The sequence below is a fragment of the Rhea americana genome, unplaced genomic scaffold (assembly GCF_003343005.1).
Source record: "Rhea americana isolate MKP2758 unplaced genomic scaffold, rheAme1 scaffold_33, whole genome shotgun sequence".
Taxonomy (NCBI): Eukaryota; Metazoa; Chordata; class Aves; order Rheiformes; family Rheidae; genus Rhea; species Rhea americana.
The window spans coordinates 4927386-4953184 of NW_028186457.1; the positions used below are offsets into that span (position 1 = coordinate 4927386).

Genomic DNA, 25799 nt, shown 5'->3' on the forward strand with positions numbered 1-25799 from the left:
CAATTCAAATATTTTACATAATAAGGTGCCATTTTTACAGAGCAGTAAATAGTGATCAAAATAGTCATTTGCACATTAAGTTACTCAAAATTCTTGTTCTACTTCATCATGTTTCCTCAGTAACACCTGAATGCATTTTTTTTCCCCAGCTCCTGTTCTCACCTCTAGATGCAGTACTTCCAGTAGGACTTCTTTTGGCAGACAACGGACGGCTAGAAGTTAATATAAATATTTATTAAAACAAAACTGATATTTAAGAGTCACCAGGAACAGTGCTACTCTGTTCCTCAAGTACATTATTGAGTTAATGGAAAATTAGTTATATACAGGAATAAACTAGTTGTTCAAGCATAAATACAGCACCACTATAAAATTCTTTATAAAAGCATCAAGAAAAAAAATACTATGTACATTACCTGAAGTTTTTTTCTGTTTTTTTTAAGAACACTTTTTGTGAATTTTAAAATTTCTATCAGGAGGTTGTAGTTTAGCTTTTTTGTTTTTGTTGTTCCCCATCACCACCCTCTTATACGGAAAGAGGTAAACTTGCACCACTAGGAATAATGCTAAACAAATAATTTCAAACCAAGCATACTTGGAAGCAATGACTAACAGCATCCGAGCACAAAAAGCTTCCTAAAAATTTTAAAGTGTCAAGATAATGATTTTTAAAAATCCAGTCATGGGTTTTACTGGCTTTCCATTTTAATACACTGTTAGCCAAAAAGGAAATAATTTGGGGGAAGCTGAAGTGTTGAGGCCAAATAATGAGCAGAYGAGACGCACACACAGCCGTGCAAATGGTACCCAAAGCAACACAATGGCTTCCTCCAATTTAATGGACCTATCTGCAGCTCTTTAGATCAAGTAAGAGGTAATGACACCAGAAGACTTACTTGAGACTCTCCTGGGAACTGGAGGAGGAGCGATCAGACTGTGGCAAGGACACGATGCTGTCAGAGTTCTTCAGATGAGACTGCAGGGCCTTCTGGTAGGAGGATTCTAGGGTGTGATACAAATGCTCTGCCTCTCGGCTGAAGTGACCATGAAAACCCCAATAACACCTGCAAATGAGACACAGTGATACTACTGACAATTCCTGGTCGTGCTTCAGGGGTCAGTGGAACACGGATACAGGTAGAGCCCTTACTGCATGGCAGYAGCTTATTAATCCAATCATTTCAGTCTACTGGCCCTCCGATACACCTAAGACTTTGGGTAATACTAGGGGCTGAAGGAGCAGCTCCACAGAAGACAAACCAATGGAAATGASAGGAATCATCTGGCACTTTGCAGAAGCACAAGCAGTCAGAAAATCTTTAATACAGAAGAATCCCTCACATCCCTCCAGCTATTTACCACATATAGGAGATAAGAGCCCCGAAGAGAATGATATTAGTTTGGGAGTAGCTGCTCAATAGCTATTTCTAAAACAAGCCAAAAGCAGAAAGTATCTGAGCGGGCCTGATTCAGAAAAGAACCAGCAAGTATTTCGTCTTTAACAAACAGCCCTTTTACCACGCTGCAGACACAAGGCTTCTRCACTGAGTTGAGGTTGCTGACTGTCTTCAGGGGGTGGGGAGGGTGAAGAAGAGGGAGATAATCTCTATGGACTTCCAATCAGTACCATATTAAAGATGAGAATAAAAGAGCATTTCAAGATGAGGGAAGAATCCTCTCTGCCCCCCCCCATCTCAGCTAATGCTAAACACCTTTCACTCTTATTACAAATCAATAGGAACTGAAGGCACTTAGCACTTTTCACGAAGCAACTCATAATGWTTTTACTCATGAAACTGTCTTAACTGCAATGAATTAAGAATTGTTTGTGCATGACAGTCCTCAGAGCAGTCACATGCATCTCACATCACTAGAGGGAAACAAAAATTTCCATCTTACGATCAGCACTGTTGATTAAGATACATAAGAAAGAATTCAGCATGCTCTCTGAAGCCTCATGTCGTTCTCCTTGCTGTCTGCCCAGCTTACCCAGCCACCTGCTGTGAAGTCTTAGTGCCTACTGTGTTTTCACACTAAAGGAAATGTTCCCTTCCAAAAGGATTTAAACAGTCCTACTGTGAAACACCTCTGCTTGCAACGTATTAATAAAAATTATTTTGTTAATGGGTTTCGTATTTTACAGCATTCTTTCTGAAGAAAAATGTACCTGAAGTCTTCTGTTAAGARGAGCATACCTAGCATATCAGCACACTACCGTAAATACGAACATATTATTGAAAGCATGAGAGATCTTCACAAGTAGAAAATTCACTGCAAATTATTAAAGTTTCCTGCAGAAGTGCACAGACACCTCCTTAATTTAGGATACCATTTAGCAGTATACTAGCACAACAACTTTCATTTCAAAAGCAACAAATAGCCTAGCGTTGCACTTGCAAAGTAAGAAAATAAGGAGAAAAAAATCCATTAGAAATATTAGCATTTTTGTACTAAAAATAAGTTTCAGTTAACCACAACAAACTCAAACATCAAAAAGATAGATAAGTTTATCAATTTGACTCTAGACTCTTATGCATTAATGCTTAGAATAAGTCATACAGGTAAAAAGACAAAATAAAATATTAGGAAAAAAGTGAAACAAGCCCTGTTAGAAAACAAGCAATAAAAATCACAATTGAGCTCACTGTGATCACCTCTGTATGACAACTTCTGAAGTACACACTCCCATGGAAGYCAATGGATGGTTAGCATCCACTGCAAGGAGAATCTCCTTGTCTCAGCATCCATCTTGAACATACAATACCACTGACTTATAGCAAAACAAGGAATAGAAATGGTGGAGGAAATGACTCCAACAACACCTTKCACTTACTTTCTTGCCTCTATCCTGGCTTCAGAGTCTGCGTCATGGATTCCCTTCTTTATTGTTTCTGCTAACACTGATATGTGTCTGAAATATAAAGRAAATGTTATCCAGAAAGATGCACTATTTAGAGACAAATAAACTCCAGTCTGATGATTTTGCCTTGGTCTCCAAGAATAGAGAAGTTCCTCACATCCTCTCATTTTCACACAGGCTCCTTTGGAGGCTTTACTTACTCATTCTTGAAACTCAGTTTTCTTTCATCTACGCTGCTGACTAGGAGAAGGCAAGCAGTGTTCTTCTGAGGTCAGTCTTTAGTTAGGTACGGAAACAGTCCAAGTGTATAAATAATTAACTCATAAAATAGTCAGTTTGGAGCTAAGGAAATTGGGTCCCAATCTCTTCCCCACAGTTTCCTTCACTGTTCATTAGTATGAACCACCATACAATTCTCAAGTGKTCCTGCTAGATGAGGTGAAGGCTGCTACACATCACTTCACATTATGGTACAAAAGGAAAATCCAATAGGTTTAGGGATGCATTCAGCCAGGTCTCCCAGGTGTGCCTTTTTGCCACAAAAGCATCTCAGAGCTACCTGACATAATCCCACCTCCTGGACCATTCTTTAAGGATCTATATCACTCTGCAGGCCTAACTTCCCCAGACACTAGGAGGAGAGAATTAACCCACTCAGTTGTTTTCAGAGCTTACCTTTCTAGAGAGTGAGTTTGCCATTCCTGCAACAGCAAGTCTAAAAATTCGAAACAGCGCCTGAGAGAGGAAATAGGAGAAAGACTCAGCTAAGTTACCAGAAGCACACTGATTCCACCGTACTTGTCACTGCATAGTTACCTTTTGCTATAGAGCTCTGCTGAACATTATAGAATTCAGTAAGGACCTCCAAAAATACCACCTCTCTGCAAATGCCACAAGTAAACAGTCCAAAGTAACGTGAGTCACCTCTCTACAGAAGAGGGAGGTGACACAAGAAAACAATCCGAAAATCCCCTTTTTCATTAAACAGAACAGAGATTCAAATTAAAAATACTGTGTACCTGTTTGCTGAAGCTTCATATGGAAGCTTCACATTAGTTTCATATGAAGGCATACTACTTCAGATTTAATCTCCCTTCCTCATTTCAAGAAGCTAAGACAGAAGTATGCTACAAGACTTGTGAAAGGTCTGTTACAGAAGTCACCAACCACACAGACCGGTTCTGTTGTAGTTTGAACAGCAGATYTGCAGAGCATGGGGAAAGTCTCCCAAAGAGATCAGCCCAACTGGAGTATACATATTTTAACTATTTTAAGAGTATACTATTTTAAGATCAGAAAGCATCATTAGGACATCTAGTCTAACTTCCAGACAACAGAATACCGCAGAACATGACTTCAGCTACTGGCTCAAAGAAAGCATGTCCCTGTAATGGTTAATAGGAACAAATGGGAACACATCTGTGAAGACAGCCAAAATAATGTGACGTGATTATAACATCATGTAATCACAAAGGTTAAAGATAATTTTTCTTCAAGGAAAACTGCCTTTTCTTCTCTGCAGTGCTGAAAAGAACCTAATGACTAAAAACACATGAGCATTACCAAAAAGTATACATGAACCCTAGTTACTGGTAAACTAGAGAAGAAATTCAAACTAAATGCTCACCTTCTAACAGCAACAGACTTGGAGGTACAATTACTGGTTATGATGGGTATTAGTCGAGGGATGTGCGTATGCTAGAACAAGAACAAAACAACAAAAAACAGGAAGAAAGCTTTACACCACAGTTCTATGGAATGARAGGCTATTTCCTCCAGCCACCTAAGGCCAGTATGTAAATACTTTGTTTCATTCAATTCTTAAAAATAGGGCTGCTAAATAAAGGAATATTTTAACAAGCATTAACTTCTCATTCATTTTCTTCTATTGTGACAGGCTCTGGCAAGCCAAAGTGCTGAAGTTGCTTCAGGAGGATCCAAACTGCCAGTGGTCACAACTTAGGAGACTGCAAGCAATCTAGGGTTTACCCAGTGCATCACTAGGCAGAAGACTAGGATTCTGTCCTCCTACTAATTTTAGGCAAGAGGCACCACCCATAAGGAATTTTAGAACATAAGAGGGATGGGGCTTGTCCTGCAAAACAGATTTAAAACTGATTCAACAAAGAAAAGGTTCACTCAGCAATCTGAGGAGTAGAAAAATCTTATTCTGCAAAGAAACATTTTTCCTATTGTTTCTACCAATTTTTCTATTTTTACAAGGCTTATTACCTATGATCATCTAGATAAGACTGCATGTCATCTGAGCCAGCCAAGTGTAACACAAATCAGGCAAGCAGATTAGGTCTTAAGGTAATTTTCATTGGAGTTATATTCATATTTCCCCCTACAAGTCACAGAAACACTGCAGTACTTGGAAGTCATAACATTTTGTTTTCTTTTAATGTATACTTACTCGAATGATTAATCTAACTGCTACAACACCAGAAGTGGCCATGACTTTGGCACTATTGGGAATTAGATTAAAAATCGTTGGCATGATGGCTTCTGCCCCATGATCAAACTTGTTTCCCAAAACTGATGACAAATGTCTGAAAAACAGAATGAAGTCATGCTAGTAATTGTGCTGAGGATTAACTGAGTCAGAATTCTACAGAACATCTGACATCTAGCTCTTTGCAACTGCCTCCGAAACCAAAGGCTAGAGAATGACACTTTTCATTCTTTTCATAGCTTTTCTACTTTCATTTCTGAGTTTTAGTCCATGTTTTATACTTATTTGAAATTTGAGAAACAGTAAATTCAGCTTAAAGCAAGAGATGCGACTAGCACTGTGGAAAGCTTACTGACAAACCAGTTAGACAATGCTGAATGAAGTATTTTTCTGAACTCATTAGTTCACATTTAAGTTTCTCTGAAAATATTTTGCCTTAATATGCATGAACTTCCAAAAGTGCAGTTAAAAATAGTGCAGTGCCCTAACTCTTGAAGCATTTCACATGGTAACAAAGAACAAACTATCAAAAGAAAAAAAGAAAAAAACTGTATCAATCTGAATCAGAAGAAAATATATGCATTTCTGCTTTCATCATTCAGTCTTCCCCTATTCATGGCTTAGTAATTACTGCTGGACAAACAGTGCAGGCATGACCAGAGAAACTGTTCCACTGATATTTCAGGTTAACCAGGTATTTCCTATTCTATTTTGCAGCCTCAGAAGCATCAGGAACATCCTCCCTTCTGCCCCTGATCAATGCTTCTGTAATCTAGCAACTGTGTTAGAGTACWTTGTTGGCATTTTAAAAGTGTATTACAACCAAAAGTAATGTAATTATTAGGTGCCAAATTCTTTAGTCCTTCATCTGGATTAAAAACTTCAGTTCCTGAAATGTCAGGGTTTACACTTCAGCAGAAAGCTGACTTATCTTCTGAGTGCTAATATTTTACTGCAGACTTCTGTAAAATCCTGGCCTTGGTGAAGTCAGAGTAAGTTCGGTCATAGATTACAGCAACAACTAAATTTCATTACTGTTTTCAAATTACTGTCTAACTTGGTAAGACCTGTACGATCTTACGTGGCCCAGCCACACCACTTTTATCTGGCCTCAATTTAGCAAAGCATTTAAACATATGCATAGTTGCAGGCTCACTGCACATTCAACGATAGCTTAGCTTAAACAGCTCTCCTGAGCCAGGAGAGAATCTCTAATTGCATGAGCATACTTATTCTTATACATCAGTAGCAACAACGCACAACCACTCAATCGTGTGGTCTCTACAGAAGACTTGCACTGAAAACCTATCGAACTCAAGAGATGAGATACCAAGAGCACTCAGCTTATTTCACAGCCCCACGTGCAACTGTGCCAGCCACTGAGCACCCTCAGTTCTGACAGCAATCGGTGCAAGAGTGCTCAGTTCTCCAGCCTAAGTTTTTCCCTCCTCACTTACAGGAGCATACAACTCATCTGATTCTAAGTCTGAAATCAGAGAGTACACTGCAAAGAGTCAAACACATCTGGACTATGTAACTGCAACAATAAAAAGAATTTTCTCCCCTATCTCTTCTATTAAAAAGTGATATGCTGGAAATAAGGTACTCTGCAGTCACCGTTTTGTCCATGAGCAACTCAAACAGTCCTGAGATTGTGAACACCAAGTTTCATCAAAAATTAATGAGGCAATTCCAGTTAAATACAGTCTTAAACAAGATCACCATCTGATCCAAAATGTGCATGAGGGTTTCTAATTTTAAAGTCTGAAGGCACAGCTTGCTCATTCACTGCATCTCTCATCAACTTCATTTAAAACCCAAGCACAGGTTCACACAACTACAGTCAGTGGCCTACATGAGCGTAGTTTTAAATGAATGTGGCAAAAATTACATTCTAACTTTATTCATGCAGTACTAACAGGATAGGTTGCATCCTATGTGTGGTTTAACGAGGGTTTGTTCCTTTTTTCTGTATCAAGCTTGTTTATAAAGTAAACTTACCCCAGTGTGATACAAGCCTCTCGCACTACTTGAGATCGCAAGTCTTTCGCGGATAATTTAAATGCTCCATCCAAAAGCCGTAAGTGTTGGAAGAAGTTATCATATTCTGCAGCTCCAGCCAAGAGTAAGGAGCGGATCTTTTTCAGCTGTTAGCACCACAAGACAAAACAGTGATAGCTAATGAGCAGTAAGCACAGCTATATTCAGGGCTGATGCTTGTTTTCCAGGGTCCCTGTACCACTACATGTGTTGAGAAATACAGTTCTTAAAAGAAGTCCAACCAATTTTATTTCAGATCTTATGTTCAGCTCAAGGTTAACATACTAAATAAGTATCATGGTATTAGCATCTCGGTGATAACTGTTACAGGATTCCAAAAATAGTGCACTCGTTTAGTCAAACTGCATTATTAACCAAAAAATAGTACTGTTTTAAAGCCAGAAAAATAATTTGAAGGGTCTCTTCTATTTAATACCGACTTCTTTACAGCTTTGTAACATCTTGGATAAACGTAAAAACCTAGATCCTCTCATATCTGTCTTGTTAACAGACGGCTGGACTTCACAGCCAAGCTTTATACCCAGATTTGAATTATACTGGTTTATATCTAGAATATCTCCACGGACTTCATTAAAGTAATTATGTGGTTCCACTAGAAGTGGAATCCTGATCTCATCAAAATGGTAAGATTTCTATTAATACTAATGGCACCTCCATTTCATCCTAGAGGTGCCCTTCTGGACACCTCCACAAGCCCCCGTGTGTACTGCTGGATCAGTGTACAGTGCCTTGATTTAACTCACTGTTATTCAGATCAGCAAATAATAAAACTGAAATAAGCTGAATCATCACATCTCGCAATTTACATTAGTAATGTGGGATTTGACAGGCATGTCAAAGTTGCTATACCAGTGATGAAAGTCTACAGCATAGGCAAGACCCTGGATCAATTTATACACTGAAACACAACTCATCTCTGTAAATAAGACTCAAGCTTGACACGCATATAACATGCTTGATTTCCTGCTACTTGTTCCCCACATGGAATTTACATACTCTTACCTTTTTAATAAATACGACTTTATGAATTGCTCTATATTCCCTTTTGCAGAAGTGAAAATGACTTCTAAGTATAGAGACTTTCTGCTGTTTCAGGAATTTTTAAGATGTCTTCCCTAAGCATGCAGCAAGATAACAGATTTTCATCACTTAAATTGCACTTTRGATTTATATTGAGATTCTCCCTCCATAGGATTAAATTTAGTGCAGGAAAATTTCATATTAAAAGAGGTCATATGTAGGTTCACTACTTACAGCAGATACTCTCTGTTCCCAGTCATGCTTATCATCTGACAGTATCTCTCTTATTTTGTTTATGGATTCCTCAAGATCTCGGCTGGAATAAATCTGTAAATTTAAACACAAAGTAGCATCAGGATGCAAAATTTACTTCATGAAATGAGATGGTTCCCCAACTACATTATGTCCTTTGCCACTCAGTTCTTAACTATCACATGCAAAACAGTATTGTCCACCAAGGCTAATACACACATTCCCCACAATCACAAAAAAATACCAAATGACCACAGGATGCTTAAAAGATCATCTTGTATTATTTTACAGTTGCTTAACAATTTGAAGAACCATTCTTTAGTCCTAAAGAAATAAAAATAAAATTCAGTATATAATTGGCATCTGCAACACATGAAAACAGTCAATAAATAAGCTGCTGCTCTGCAGCACAAATAACTAGCTATGCTTTCAGAGCTATTCACCAAATGTTACGCACCAATCTCTGAAAACTCCAAGTCATTTTCCACATAAAAGTGAGATTTTGAAAGTTTAGCTCTAATTGGCTTTTAAAGTTGCAGGAATTAAGCATTTTCTTACTATTAAAATAGGGTCTTGCTACATTAGGGCACAGAAGAAAACTAAGCAGAGAACCAAATTAAAAGTAAATTCACTAGAATAATGCATATAATGCATCAACAGTACAAGACAGCCTAATTCAGCAGCCTTCACTGCAACTCGGGTCAGTGTTCCTGTCTGAACTACAGAAACTTGTGAGGGGATACATGTGTTGTTCAGTTGCCCCAAAAGGCAGGTTTACCTTACCCTTAAAAAGGGTTTGCCAGCATGGAAGTGAAGGGTAATTGCCCAGTGATTAGGCCTAGATCCTATACTCATCATCTTGCACTGTCTAATTTAGCATGTTTTAACCTACACTTCTACTTACCTGAACTGTTGGGACATCCTCAAATGCTTTAATGAARTCCTCCTCATCCACAGCACCTGCTCCCTCTTTGGCTGCTGGTAGATAAATGAAAAAGTCTTTTCAATCTTCTTATCAGGAAAAGAATCAATTAAGAAACCACCAGCTATCAAGGCCCCTGAATCGGGGGAGAGTTCACTACCCACACAGTCTCAGAGTGCTGCAAATGTAATGAAAACAGGGACAGGGAAATTCAGTGCCAGGCACAGGCTGCACATTCACAGCATCCTTCAACTCCCAGGCACAGAGGGCACACTAAGGACGTCATTACAGTAGTTGCTCAACAGTTAGGCGATACAGTCTGAAAGATGAAAGGGAATACTTACTTTAATTATAAGGGAGATCTTATCTTAAAGGATTTAATCCTATCTATAATATATGAAGGTACAGGTCTCCTGACAGTTTTACAAACAGATGACTGATACGAAAGAGAAATAGCCTCTGGAATACTAATCAGATAAAGACCGTCTGATATTGGGGACTTCCTCCACCTCTACGGAGTGTTTTATAATCTCATTTAGAATTGTTGCTCACATTTAGAATTAGTGCTCAGTTTTCTTCTCAGATTTTCACTACAGTAAAGATGAAAGGTCTTAAAAGAAAACCAGCCTGTCAATTTTAGATTGCATGAGCTGACATTTAACATGTAGCTGTAAACAACCTGCTTCAGCCACAAAGGTGCAGCTGTAAGTGGACAAAATTTTGAACAGTGCAACGTTGGCCTGATTTACTCAAAGTCTCAGTGCAGACTACACTACTCCAACCTTTCACAAATGTAAAGTGTTTTGTGGCAGTGCAGGGAATGTTTCCAGATTCACTCTACCAAATCGCATTTGTGACAGTCAGAGAACATACATGCAACGATCTCACAGGGAAAAATTTGTTACTGGATCCTACAGGCCAATCTGAAGATTACACAGCTTTAAAAGCCTTGAAATAAGATCAAATTTTAACACTGTAAATACTTTACATATATAAAGGTGATGTACATATGCTATTGTCTTACTTGAAGACTTTGAGCCCAGAGCTGCAGACCCAAGTCTGCGGGCAGTCCCCATCCCAACTCTGCGTGAATTTGAAGGGGCCTTTGAGGATGTAGAGGAGCTAGCAGAGGAAGGTCTGTTCCCATCCACGGAGTCTTCATCATCRAAATTTTTATCTGCCAAAGAAAATCAAATTCATCTGTAAGTCTGATGAAGCAAAGATTTCCCAAGCAACACGCCCACCTGACAGCAAGCATGTTGTGTGTTGTAGTGATGCATGGCACMGCTCTGCCCTGCCAGCTCTCATCTCAGCAGCTTCCTCATGCTAAAAAYCCAGCTATTCCGGAATGACTGTTAGGCCACTGAGTCTAATCCTTTGATACTGTGGCCACTACATTTTAAACCTTTCATAAATGTCTACAGCAGAAAGATACAAACCACAGATACCAGTTTGGGTGTCTGAAGTCTCAATCTCTTGTGTTTACTCCTCTTTCAGAGCTATTTTGCYATGGGCTGTAGTGAAACCAACACCAAGCATCTGAAGGACCCAAAATAGGAGATCAGAAGGAACAGGCTATCCTTGCACACCCTGCCTGCACAACACCAAGAACAAGYAGACTAACTCACAGAAGATCACACAGCAACACCTATGCTGTTGATAAACACACATTTGTCTTTGGCGCCGTCCACTCAAACTTCAAACTGATCTCCAGGGYTTGTCAACAAGCAAAAAGCAAAAATTACCTCAAAATTCACAGAAAGGAAGTAAAGTGAAATAAAAACATACTAAACACTTTGCGTATATCCAAAGGGAATTGTTGACTGCATTTCCAAATGTAACATAAATTAACCTAAAATGAATAACACTCACTTYGATTCTCAGTGAAGGTCACTTCAATTCCAGAATAGTGCTTATATTGCAGTTTTACACAGCTTAGCTAACCCACTTTAAAAATGGCCTTAGGATGAAAGGTGACAAATATTTAGACAGCTGATATAGATTGTGTACATAATTTATTAAGGCTAGAAAAAACACCTTAGTTCCCATCAAATAGTTTCTCAACACTGATGCTTTATTCAAGATTTAAGATCTGCTTCATCCACACCTATCTCTATCTGGGCAACCTAAGGAATCTACCTACCCTCAACTGGTTTCAGCAGTATTTCCTCTGCAAAATTTCATTCAGTCAAGAATTCAACCTGGCGCTTTAATCCATCTCTATTCAGGAAAGCACCTGGGCAAGTCTGAGCACAAATACAGGCTCCTAGATGGACACTAAGGAKTGAAATTCAACACACTGAGTTCTCTGAAAGTAAGAAAGTAAGTTAAAGATATTCCTGTGGAAAGCACCAAAAATAAATAAATAAAAGAGAGAAAAGTCTGTTTAGTCTTAGGCCTAACAGCCTTACAAGTTTTTTTTTCTCTCCAAAATGGTATTGGCTCATTAATAGCTAGACACAGAACCGCTGCACATCAAAAACATATTTCCAATATACACATGATAATATACTCCAAAGTATAACACTGAAATAAACAGCACCCAACAGTTTAAGACAGGAGGCCAAGAACATCTGTATCTCATTAATTCTTTCGATATTCAAAAAGGCTTGGAATACTTAGAAAAAGAAACATCTAAAGAAAAAAAAAGAAAAAGCAAGTAATACCAAGTATCTTGGACACTGTTCACGCAAAACACTAAGACAAGTAAATATGTGAACTTTAACATCAGAAAAAAATTAAGGTYACACAGCTAAGAAAAATATAAGCCATACTTAGGATGTCAGATCTATCCRTAACGCAGTGCCCTAAGGCAGCCATGGAGACTGCACCACCTACCGTCCTGCTTGACTTGGTAATGTTCTGTCCTGACATAYATAAACCAAAAATAAGATTAATAATTTGAAAAGAGCTCAGATAAGAGCCATGACAATGATTAAAAGATTGGAAAATGATTTTAATTAAATTAAATGCAAGTTCACTGCAGGGGAATCTATTTAGCCTGACAAGAGGCTTAACAAGTTGCTTGACTATATTCTGTGTTAACATAGCAACTAAACATTTACTAGTGTAGTTTTTCAATGTGATTTATTAATATTGTTTTTCTAGCTAATAGAAAATATACAACAAGGCAACCTGCTTGGAGTTAAAACCAGAGAACACACTCAGTGAATTGCCTTTTCTTTAAAAAAGATTTTATACAACTAATCACAGAGACCAAAGAGATTTGCTGTGTCGCCCAGCAAATTCTACAACAGTGCATTCTTAAAAATCAAAATTGAGTGATTTGTTTTTTCCAAATAGACACACACACTAGTTCAAATAGGAATTAATTCAAAAATGTTTTTCTGTAAGAGATACACAGGTAGATTACAACGGGACTTTAAAACCTCTAGCGAGGGGTTTAAGTGAAACACAGACTTGTGCAGATCTTCAACAGAAATAATTTGGAAAAAAAAATTACCCTAATTATATTTATTTCGAAAGTCTCTTTAGAGGTGTTAAGCAAACACTTACTATACATATACTACGATCCAAGAGAAAGCCATCATCATATTCAACACAGCAAATACTTTATTACTTCCAAAACACCTTCACCTGGTAATATAATTCATCATCATTCGTACATCAGCTGCATTATAGGCTAAATGGTGACTTGTTTAACACCAATCCTCTATCTGCCTTTTTACAAACTCAGCCCTCTAAATGCAAAAAAGGGTGTGGTTTGCTATTTCACATAAGAAATAGAAATCAGAAAATCAGATTATTTCATTTCTAKAGCATATCAGTAATTAATTCAATTATCATTTCAGTGTAAGCTGCCTTTCCTGAACATTAGATCAAAAAACTCCCAAAGCCACCAACTGACAATTTAGGGTATGTTTAAGTTACAATCATATCTTCTATTAAAAGTCTGTAAAATAAGAATTAAAAAAAAAAAAGTATTTATCTAATTAGAATATCCTTCAATAAACAAACAGCATTTTCTTATCTGAAGACTGCAGAACACCACACCACATCTAGGACTGCACATCAAGCCTTTCRGCAGCACGTGTGTCGGGCAGAAAGAGAAACAAAGAGCAGAAAGAAACCTGAACACAGTGTTCAGAAAACGAGAGGAAAAACAAGCTATTACGTATTATCATTAAAAAGGCTTTTTTCCAATCATTGACTTCTGATCACAATAATTATTTGAACTAGGATCCTATTTTTTGCAGTTCATCTGCAAACCATGAGGTGCCAAATTCAACATGGGTTTAAGTCTACCGGCTCCAGAAGAGGCGTGGAGGGGAATCAGCACCACATCCTGACATTAAATAACCTCTGATACGCTCCCATCCTGATCCCCCCACGCTCATTTACGAAGGCCGTAAGAGCTCGTCTCCGACGGCGAGCGCTCTATAAAAGGCCTTTGTCTGCTCACTAATCTGCTTCTCTTAGAGAAACAGAGCACATGATTTTTTTCCCCAATTCCTTTATGATATTTAAAAAGAAAAAAAAATGCTTACAGGTACATATCCTTTTGCAAATAAGCTTCCTCAACATTCCTTCATATTTTCCATCGCGTTCCCAGATGTAACAGTGCTTCACAGAGAGCTGCAGCTTTCAGTCCAGGACATAATCAATCACTGCCCCTCGTATTCATTAAGCATGCTGTCTTCACGCATGGATTTAAACAGCTATGGCTTCAGTCCTGTTTACACCACTGTGGCTCTGCAGGATTCACATCAACACGCGTTTTAGCCCAGGAAACTTCAGGTCACTTCTAGGAAGGAAATTCCCTGCTAGTGAGGGGCACAAATAATCCGTGAAGACGAGGAGCCAGCTCTGGCGTGCTGGGCTGGCTTGCACTAGGAGCCAGCCTGACTTTATCCCCTGGGAAGCGCTAACAGGAGCATCTCAACAGCTGTCATCGTTTGTCCATGACGAATAAATTTAGTCATTATTCATTTTAAAACGTAACCCCTTCAGGTCTGGGCAAGGTGTAAAACGAGGAGAAGAAACTGTGCTCGTGATTCARGAACCAGAGCAGATAAGGGCCTGAGTTTTCTGTACCTGAACTGTCAGGCTGCGACCTTACAAAACTAAATAAGAGAGTCTCAAACATTGTTCCCAAAGAAATGAAATGTTTTCTGGCTTTTAACAAATTGAAGATGTTAGATTTAAATCTTTTAGTTCTTCATCTGCTATAGACAAGAGAGCTACTCTCCGGTGACTATGAATTAAAAAGAAAAGCTTCATTAGGAATGGGCATGAGATGTTCCACTCTGGTGCTCAGACCTCACTCTGCAAGGTCCTAAACCCACTCYAGCACCAATGTGCCCATTTCTCATATGCCCCACTTTCAAGCATCAAGGCAGCCGAAGGGAGGCCAGTAGCTGCCAAGATGTCCTTTTACGGCCCATACCAATTTCATCATTTTCTTTAAGCAACTACACATTGAAATACAACCAGCTAGATCTCCTTTCGTGACACCTAAACAGACTGAAGCAAAGCAGGATCTGTCGATGCTCTGGAGGTTTCTTCCATTTTGTTTTCAGCTCCTCAGAGCGACCAGCCTGCTTCAGAAATGCTGGCTCAAGGGAATCTACTGATCCCCACTGGAATGTGTTTTAACACAGTATACAAAGATCCTGTAAAAACGGCTACAAAAATACAAAGACATTTTCACCTATAAATCCCTCATTTAAAAGATGGCTTTGAGTTGGCTGTGCAAAAGCATTACGACTTGGCTCTCTGGCATCTCCTGTGAAACGCATTAGCTGTTTCTGTGCTCAAGTCAACAAATCGACTGCATCTCTTTCGTAGGCTCCCTTTCAGGTCCAGGTGAAGCTAGACAGCATAGGAGAAACTCCCCTTCGCAGCTTCCACATTGCACATGTCCTGCACCAGGAGCACATATTCAGCTGCTGAAGCTGACATATATTTCAGCATATTGAAATCCCACACTCAACACAACCAGGTGCTGAACTCTAGAGCTTCAAGAGCACACAGTAAATGTGCCAGCCACACAGCACACAAAGCCACTACTGCCAAAGGCCAAGTGGTACATCTCTCAGACCCCTCCTTACCATCCTTTTTGCTAGGCACAACCCCATGTGCACTGGCCAGCCTTTTTCAGACAAATGCCCCTCAGACACCTCAGCCCATGCCTTCCCTCAAGGCTGGTGTCTGGCATCCTTGTCTCGGCCCAAGACTCCCCAAGGACACAAGTAGCTTCTCACGTGCAGACTGCGGATGCCACACCAGCCTCCAAGTGAGACAGCTTGCACATGTGAAACATGCATGGCTTACCTGTAAGCCTGTGCAGCTCCAATATTTATAGTTATTGCATAGGTTTCTTTGGGAAAACAAATTTATAACCACACTAAAGATAAAGGAGTAAGTACATTCTCCTTGGCAAGGCTGGACATTAAAAAGCAAAGGATTTGCAGCCACAAGAACCACCACCTGGGCACAGCATGTGGTTATGGTTTCTTGCTGGGCCATCTCCCACCATTGCCCAGCTGCTGTTTTCTCTCTTGTCCACAGGTCCTGCCCCTCTTTCCCCATCTTCCAGATCAGGCACAACATTTTGGTTTTCAAACCTCACCCGCCTGGGCTCAGCGGTGCAGCACAGCCCTTGCAATGCTGTCATCAGTATCTGCATGGCGCCGGCTCTCCCAGGCTTGTCCAGCAACCAGCCCCATCACCACACCACCCCCATTGCTATCATCTTTTGGCACAGTTCAACGAGTCACCTCATTGTCCTTCAAAACTCACTTTGAAGTAAATCCCCCCAATCCCTGACCTCAGCTCTGATCCCTCCAAGGGACCACCATGACTGAGCATGCCGCAGCAGTGATTATCCCTGCTGGAATATGCATAATCACCACTGCCTCTTTCATGCATTTCATATACACTGCCCTTTGCAAATTTGAATATGTATTACTGAGGGTGTGCTCGTCTGTCTGTTTAATAAAGGTTTCTACAATGTAAATCTAGGCAACATCTTCATTTATGAGTATAATAGATGACATAATAAGCAACATGACTGCCATGATCGATCACAGATAAGGTGGTACCTACTGTCTCCCTTGGTCCTAGACAGGTGGACACCCATGCACTTTTATTTTAATGATCCTTTTAATGATCCTTCTACCATCAGTATGTTTTTCTTTAGTCTAGACTGCTTGCTTCTTTTTTTAACTCAGAAATGTGACTGTTATCTTCTGAGTTGCTGCCTCATTATGCTTAATCATGAACAAATCAAGATGTTTGTAGTTTAAGACGTCTTCAACTGCCATCAGAAAGGGAAATAAGATTCACTGAGAGAAGTAACACTTGGAATTGTTTTCTGCTCCAAATGCATCACATTTGCACAGTCAATTGCTTGGAGARACATGCTGCTCAGTCTGTAAGCACACAGCCAGGGCAATTCCACAAGGTTCTGGTCTCCGCAGCCCTCCATAAGCAGGAAAACGATCATGTAGTAGCAGCAATAACAAATAAAGCACATTTATTTTAGTGAGGAATCCTACATTTCCACCAACTCCAACATAATGAAGTTAACTGAGAGAAATGTATTCAGATCCTGACATGAGACCATCTGACATACTAGGCAGACAGGCTCAGTCTCCATACAGGGAGTATGCACCAACTTCTGCCAGGGCAGAAAAAGCAATAACCCCTACCAAGCTTAAAACTTACTCTCAAAACTGGCCTGGCAAGTCAGACAACGTATTCTTGTAGATGACTCATCCAGTATCGCACAAGTTATAACCGACTCAAATTTCTGAGGGATTTTGTGATTTGAGATCATGGAATCAGATGGTTCCCATTTGTTTACGTTTTATCCATGATGACTGTAGAGAAGCTTGAAAAAGATCCTTAAGCAAAGCTTTCACCAACATGAAAACTCTATTAGCTATAACAAGATTTGAAAAGCAGATGGTGATCTGAAAGGTGTCACATCCCTACAAGTTTTGTAAAAATAAATAACAACAAGAGAAAATCAATCAAGAGCTAAATCCGTAACAAYAGTGAGGGTTTATTAAGGCTGCTCATTATTTCAGCGTAGTTCATACATAGGCCCAAACAAGAATCACAAATCCATGTGCTAGATACTGCACAAGGGCAGACTTTACTCTACCGAGCTTCAAAATCTAAATACATACAGGTGTATACATATACATACAATAAAATATGAGAAGAAAACACCTCATTTTTCTCAAAGTTAGCCTTGGAAATACAATATCCTCACAGCGGCTGTTTCCAACAAATCATACAGCTTTCACCCAGACCTCAACAGCACCAGGAAACACATCCTACGGCACACCCCAAAATCCCACTTGTTGACATACGCTTTCAATTTAAAGAGTAAAACCAGTCTTTTTCTACACTACACTTCGCCTTGCTGTCACCCAYGTTCTCCGTTAGGACTTGGACAGCACAAGCCTGCCGTTAATAGCCAGGCTGCCCGCACAAAGACACAATTATCTGTGAACACAACCTTCTACAAACACACCAATTATTTCAGAGTCTATTACACACTCCACAATAGGGTGTTATTTCTATATTTGACTCTAGTAGCTTTTCCTGTTGACTCTGCTTGGAGGTTCTCTCACTCTTTTGTTTTCTGGACCCTCAAAAATACCCTTTAAATTACACAGTGGAAATACACCAGCAGTGGCTCCAAGCAAAGATGTTATGCTGTCCTCAGAGTGGTCTCATTAACATAATCTTTAGAGATAAAAACACAAAGTGGGTCATATAACCTGAGCCCCAGAGATACCAATCAATGAGAAAGGCTATTTATACAGAATGGACCAGGGGGATCTTTTAGAGTCAGGAAATATCTTTTTCCAGAATTACATGAATTAATTACCTTATTATAGGACTGTTATGGCTGCAGGAAAGCATTTCTCAATTCTTAAACAGCAAATAAAGCAGGTTTTTTCCTATTTAAACTAACACTTATCCCCCGTGCCGCACAGTGCCAATGTTAGGGTTTCTCTTCAGCATTAAAGTTTAATTATTTCAGCAAGTAACTGTATAAGTGGAAGCGAGTTCTTTTGCCTTTGCTCATGAGGCAGGAAAATTCAACAACACAGGAGGAAAGTAGCTCCCTTCAGACTCGCATGCACACGTGGCGGAGAAGCCTCAGGCGGAAGAACAAGCAGTGACCCTTCCCACTTTCTGTTCTCCCACCTCTAATTTTTAGCTACCTGTCTCCACTTGCCAGAGACCTTACTGCAAGGGCTGGGACTCTGTGCCTGTGCTGTGAGTCTCTGCTTTGTCCAAAGTTCAGGTAGGAGCCCAAGCAGGCAGCAGATACTGGTCAACCACTCCAGCACTACCACCGTAGGCAACCGCTGGTGTTGTATGGGCCTGCAGGCAACCTAGCACAGTGCTTTTTCCAAGATGATATAAATGGGATTTAAAAAGCACAACCACTCTAGAGCAGGGAGGGCTGTTATTATTTTAACATGTGAACAAACTGGAACAGGGTTGCTGGTGGACATTACCAACTGCATTAAAAACTTCAGGATATTCTAGAAACTGGACGAAGCTCCATCCCTAAACATGCACTTTTTTCCCCCCTTATTTCACTTCTCCCCTCATCATACTACAGATGAGAGTAGTATTCCAAATATTTGCCTATTTTCCTAGTATTAAATTTTCTTCAAAAATGATTTATGCATTTTAAAAAGAGCATTTGCAAATAGCTCACAGAAGCTAGAAATTTCATCACAACTTGTTAGRAAAAATATTTTAATTTAGTTCTGCTTGACAGGACATTTGAAGGTTCATCATGCTTGAAATGGAGTTCTGGATATTTCACAGGATGGATACTCACTAACACTACATGCAAACAGCTACCAAAAAGAAGCTATTTTAAACCAAGCTCCCAGGGAGACATCTGCTGGTGATGGTTTGGTTTTTATTTGCCAAAAAACCACAAAATATAGCACAGACACCTAGGGAACCAGTGGGTAAGGCTGTGTTTCACTTGGACTTTAACTGAATAAAGTGAACTGAGGCATGCAGCACCAGGATGCTGAAGGCTGTAAACAGACAAGATGCTTCCTACCTGCGAAGGACGGTCAGGTGCCTCGAGCCCCACACACCACGGTTTGGGTTTTAGCACCATCTGTTGTCATGACATCATATGAAAAGGCATTTTTTCCAGCCTGCGCTCCCAAATGGCACTCTCAGCAGAAACCCCACAGCCTACCAGAGCAATTAGCACTGAACGCAGCTCACCTAGCTGCTGACGGCTCCCTAATGCACACTGTCAACTAAAGGAAATCACGTTTTATATCGCTATAGCATATTGCTTCCTGAAAGGTGGTTTTCTATACATGTAGCTCGTTGTGTTGCAAAGTGTTGACATTAGTACACAAAGCTGTATTAGGAAGGAAAGGCCATTTTGACATTTCTAGGACAAAGCACTGTTACAAAAAGGCATCAAGTATCTTAATGCCTAGAGTTACCCTAAGCTTTGATTTTTCTTCTTAAGYATCATCAGAAGAGATCATGGGAGGAGRGAACTCTGCAGGAGGTCCCTGTTTCAYCCACAAAGCCTGCTTGCTTCTAGGGATAGTGTCCAACCCTACAGCATTATGTGCATTACACATCGGTGATTCCCACMCAGAAAGCTTAGCCTAATGCATAATTAATATATTTTAATTAGATAACCATTTAAAATACTGTAAAATGCACAGTGGGGCAATAACCATGAAATGAGACTGTCTAAAATTGCAGGTGGTTGTGGCAAAAGCAGTACAAAAGGRAGAATAAGGATTAATGGACAGAGCCTACACCCAATATGCATCACAAGGAAGATTATCAACTACAACAGGTATGACCAGCATGACAACTGGGAATTTCTATTGTAYGAAAATACTGTGTCTTTCTAAAGACATATTATTACAGCTTGTGAAAGCACATGTACAAACACTAACGCATGCAGACAAGTTTCATTTATGTAGAAATAATTGAAAGTTGAACTTTMTGGTCAAGGCTATGCACTGGATCTACAAATGAGTATCTAACAGAGGTTTTTGACACTTCTGATGGGAAACAAGGCTGTCAATGACACCAGGAGCTCCTGATGGTCTGACAAGGATTGCTACCAGGTTTACGAGTTGGCCGAGTGCGCTCCACAGCACCATACTGAAGCAGTTAGCAAGGGAAAGGATGGAGAACCTGCCTCAATGATAACTCTCTCTGGAATATTTAGCAGTAGCAGTAAATAGTAGCAACTGGCTACATYGGAACCCCCGTGACACACTAAGAAAAAGCGTAAGTTTCTGCTTACTCTACACTGATAAAGCAAGCACTCGGAGGAGGATTCTCCCCACCCACCACACATGGGAGTTCCTCTCTATATGAGCAAGCAGAGCCTATCTTTAATGAGCTGTGTGTACATGGGCCCTTACAAAACCTACCACAGAACCATYACACCCGTGCCAAAGTTTGCAGAACGCACCAGCATTCATAATGTCTACATAAGCATAGTCAGCAACAACAAGGGGAGATGCTCCTTAGATCAGCATCCTACTAGGGCCAGTGAGAAATGGCTATTTAACCCTACCTACATCACACCCATTTTGGCAGATACTGAAAGACAGCAACAACAGGTTGCTGTTAATCAAGCCACTTCTGTTTGTTCTTATTTTTAAACATATGTTAGAAAACATAAATTAAAAAAAAAGGGGGGAGCAACCAAGTAATTAGCATTTTATACTTCCAGAAGCATTGTAGAGAAAACAGTGAAACTGCACTCACTGGATCAATGATTTCAATGCCAACCTTGAATTTGTTTTACTTACTTTTTTTTTAAGCAAAAACTAGTTGATTTCATTGAAATTATTAAAATTTTTTGGACTCTACAGACTGCTCTGAAAGAAAATAAGGCTTAGAGTAATAAAGGATGTTTTATTGAACACACATTATACTCTAGAAGTTATTACAGGTTTTCAGTAACTTACATCTAATAGCATTCTAATAATACAGATTTATGCTATGATTTAGATCAGATTTATTTTCATTTTTTCACAGATAGTGAAAGCAAGGAAAAAAAAAAAAGAAAGAAAAGAMAAAGACATGAAAGGGTTGACTCCAGGCCATTCAGAAAAGTCAAAATCAAAGCAAATGATAGAAGATACACTTAAGTTTCCATTCATTTAATTTGCATGAATTCTACACAAAGACTAAGTCAAATTCTGCTTTCAGCCAGTCTTCCAGCTCTACACATTGAAGGTGGAGGTGAATGTAAGGGAGTGCAGAACTTGGTCTGATTATTTTTTTAGATCCTACTATACCAGACTTCCTTCTCTGTGATTTCAAATTCACATAGAGAGGTTTTAGTAGTAGCATATTTGGATACATACTTCAATACAGTGTATGGTTTCCATTTGGTTTGGCAATGAAGCAGAGAACCAAATTCATATTTAATACGGTTTCCAATCTAAGCATACTCTGAATGGCTGATCTGCAAGTGGAAAGCTCCAACTCCGGATACCAAGTTTGTTGAGCCTTCTTTATCCACCCTTCAAAGCTACATTTTATAACTGTTGCATCAAGGAAAAAAACGTCATGGAGAAAAAAAAAMMCAAAAGCCAAAAATATCTCACAGCTTATTAAATATTAACAGTTAGCATGGTTTCTGTTCTCCCAAAGCTTGTTCCAACTCCTTCAAAACAAAATATTTTTAAGCTACTTTTTTCTACGTCTTCCCCCAACCTCCATAAACAGTTATCTTTAGGTACAGCAAATATAGTCATGAAAAGGCAGGTGGGGGGGAAGGAAATACAAAGCAGGAGTCAAGACAAAGTTGAAACTTTCCTTCCCTTTGCTATTAATGACTTTAGACTTTCAAATTGAAGCATCTGTCCCAAAGAGCTTACACTAAAAGCAATATAGACAAAGCATAGTTGAAAAGAACAACTGTTATTCAGACTTCACGTATAAGGAAAGGAAGCACAAAGATTTTTCTTCCTCTCTTTTTCTGAAGGAAAGAGGAAGGTTAGAGAACTACACGTACCTGTGCCCTAACCAGACTGTTTAATGTAATCCTTCTCAACTCATTCATATTTGGCCTCCATCTATGGAGCTAYGCGCTTTCTCCCCCTAACTCAGCACCCTTATTTAGTCATCCTCAAGTTTCTGTGCCAAGGCAAAACCTAAACCTCTGGCTCCACCATCCCAATTTTTCTGCCAAGACAGAAGGCTAGGCCCATACTGGACATTAATAATTGACTTCAGTATTACAGCTACTTCCATCAGTCCCCCTGTGATGTCTCTCCTAGTACTTGGTTGTAGCCTTGAGACCACCTTCCAGTAAGGAACTCAAAGTAAAGGAACTGAGGTGGGACTAAAGATGGATTAATTTTGGCCATAGTCACTTCATTTAAATGAAAGTTCAGAAATTGATGAAAGGTGGTAGAATCTACAAGTATTTACTAGYATGCAAAAGATCATTCTCCAGTGTAAGCACAGAGTATATATGAAGTAAAACCCAACATGAATTTGCCTCAGGACTCAGACTCACTAAAATTATTGTAGCCTATCAAGTTATAATATACCAGCTGAGCTACAGTAACAAACCTTGTGCTGCTCTTAAGCCATAGCAAATGCAAAGTAATACAATTTAACTTAGCCCTAAAGAAGAATGATTAAGTCAAGYAGAATTATACACATTTACCACAGATAAAGAATGCATATACCAATTACTACCCAATTAAATGTCTTACTTTCTGGATATAACCACTGCTGACTTCACAAAACAATTACTGACCTAAATGGAATTAGAGACATTAAAATCCAAAGAGGCTCCTAGGCAAAAGCTGGGGACTGTTATTGCAGAACCTCCCTTAGCCACTTCCACCATTGATGAAAATGATTTTGCTTATCGCTCATCTTTCCTTAACAGCAATACCTCCTTTATATAGGCTATTAGGCCAAGTTACAAGAGCTGATATAAAATAGGTTCAGAAAAAATAGTGAATACTAGTGTTATACCATCCTTAGTCAGAAAAATCATTAAAGTCCTTAGGTGAAGTAACATCAACAGCAATTGTTTATATTTAAAAACACTCCAGTTCTGAACAGTGATAAGGAATGCAAACAAAATGCAGATGCAAAGAAAACCTCAATCTTAGTCTCACAGTTTAACTAAATGCATTTCCATCTACAGAGATTTCTGGTTCACACAGGCACACTTACCTCTGTGCAAGACTTGAAAGGAATCAACAAGTCAAAAATTAAACACTGCTTCATTAAACATGAGGAACCGTTTTCTAAACGGTGTAAGRTATCTCCTGTCCTTAAGGCAAGTCTGGCTTGCACAGCTATTTTGTACATCTSTGACCCTGAAAGATCTTCACACTGATAATTTAGTAATGCAGCATTTTTTCCCCCATTTCATTGCTTTATCTACCCTGGGGAGAGTTACTTCCTTTCAGATATGACATTTATGCTTTATTCCTAAACTGCAAGTTGTAACATGTTGTACATATTAAGGCTCAATCACTTCCTAGGAACAAGCTTTCCCCTCTCTTGCAGACCATTCACTCTGCAAGCAGAATTTAGCAAGACTCCACTATACCGCTGTCTCTGTTCACTAAATATTATGTCAAATAGTAAAAATTATAAATAAACATGTTCATAAGAAATGTCTCCTACTTTTACTTCAGTTCTAGGATGTACAAATGACCCTGAAGTTGATAGTCAAACTTTAAAAATCACAGGGATTTTTTTTACTACTTAGCCCCAAACCCAGAGATCATCCCAACACAATGAAATCCTTCTCTACAAGTACTAGTTTGTTCCAGCATCACCTACGCAGCCCCCACACCCTGGCAACTTTTGCTGCCAGCTCTGGGGAGCCAGGAAATTAAACTTATGAGGTCATTCTTTCCATGTGTCYATTACGCATTATCCTTCCATCTCAACAGAACTTAAATCTGTTGGCTAATTGGAGATTTTTGGGAAACGGAAAAAAAGAGCGACTGGATAAAGACAAGAAACCCAAATGAGTGACTTCTAGTGGCAGCAAAGCATCTATATTTGGTCTTGCTGTCATCAAGCATGCACGTAACCAGGTAATCAGCACAGAGCTTAATGTGATTCTGTGCTGTACTGTGCCCACATGAAAGTTTTGGAAGATGGAACAGGCACTGAAGAGTGCCAAGAAGGAGAAGAAAATAGAGTTACTGGCTGAAGATTTTCTAGAACACGTGAGAAACTGAAATGGGGAAGGGAAGACTCAAACCATTGCAAAAAGGTGGGGGGGGGGAGGAAGAGGAAAGAGTTCAGTAAGTGTGCCCTTTGAGAGGCATCCACAACACTGGTGCATATGCAGCTCCAGATCTGCCACATCAATCCCCGTTGTGCTCGGGAAGGAAGCTCACTTTCAGTCCAGCAATTCGACTACCTACTTTCTAGTGATAAGTTGTGACCCCTTATCCTCTATCATTGTAAAGTCACTTCACAGAGCTTGATGTTAAAAGTAAAGAATGACTAAAGAAATGTAATACCCAAGAGATTAAATCAAATGTCTAGTCATCCCATCAAGCATGCCTGTTTGGTAGATATCTTCTATGTTCCTAAACACACAGGTCCAAATCCTAGGATAACTATTTAGGACAAATATTCGCTACAACCAATTTAGACCTTTCTGTTCAAATAAATTGTTGCATGTAGCTTAATGCATGAAGACCTTCTGGGGAGGGCTCCAAAAGTTTAGGCCCGTTTGCTCTGTAGGACATGCAACATTGTGAGACATCTTTGTATTAGTTTAGACCTTCCTTACGACTTCAACCAACAACTCTTCTACCCAAATCTCCACTGAGCAGTGTGCTAAACATCTCTGTTCACAAGGCCTCTGCCCTCTACCTCCGAGATGACTCCATATCAGCAATTTAGCACGTACAAGTCTAATCTTGAATTTCTTTATTCACCCCTTAAAAAAAGCTTCCTTTGAATTTCAGCAAGAATACTTTATCTTTTAGACAGATCACGGACTCCAAATTAAAACATTTTTATAAAGCATCTCACTATCTTTAAGAACAAAGAAGTCCCTCTCTTACTTTATCTTTGTTTATAAAAGTTAAAACACTACAAACATTCTCTTATAAATGCAGTCTTTATTCAGAATCCTGAAGTTCTCCAAAATGAAATCTTACACTTGTGCTCAGCACAGAACCAGCTCAGGAAAAGAAAAAGGAAAAAAAAAAAAAAAA

The 25799-nt window shown here is 39.4% G+C and overlaps 1 protein-coding gene across 1 annotated transcript in view; it reads right to left on the reverse strand.

The window, feature by feature from the left end:
* CLASP1 (cytoplasmic linker associated protein 1) overlaps positions 1–25799 on the reverse strand; it is a 176060-nt gene that overhangs the window by 87238 nt on the left and 63023 nt on the right. Inside the window, exons 9-18 of the mRNA XM_085311005.1 lie at positions 10595–10747; positions 9553–9626; positions 8631–8723; positions 7317–7462; positions 5277–5412; positions 4488–4558; positions 3536–3595; positions 2834–2911; positions 897–1064; positions 163–212 (exon numbers count right to left, since the gene is read on the reverse strand). Coding sequence (XP_085167131.1) covers positions 163–212; positions 897–1064; positions 2834–2911; positions 3536–3595; positions 4488–4558; positions 5277–5412; positions 7317–7462; positions 8631–8723; positions 9553–9626; positions 10595–10747 — 1029 coding nt within the window. The remainder of the gene's footprint in view (positions 1–162; positions 213–896; positions 1065–2833; positions 2912–3535; positions 3596–4487; positions 4559–5276; positions 5413–7316; positions 7463–8630; positions 8724–9552; positions 9627–10594; positions 10748–25799) is intronic.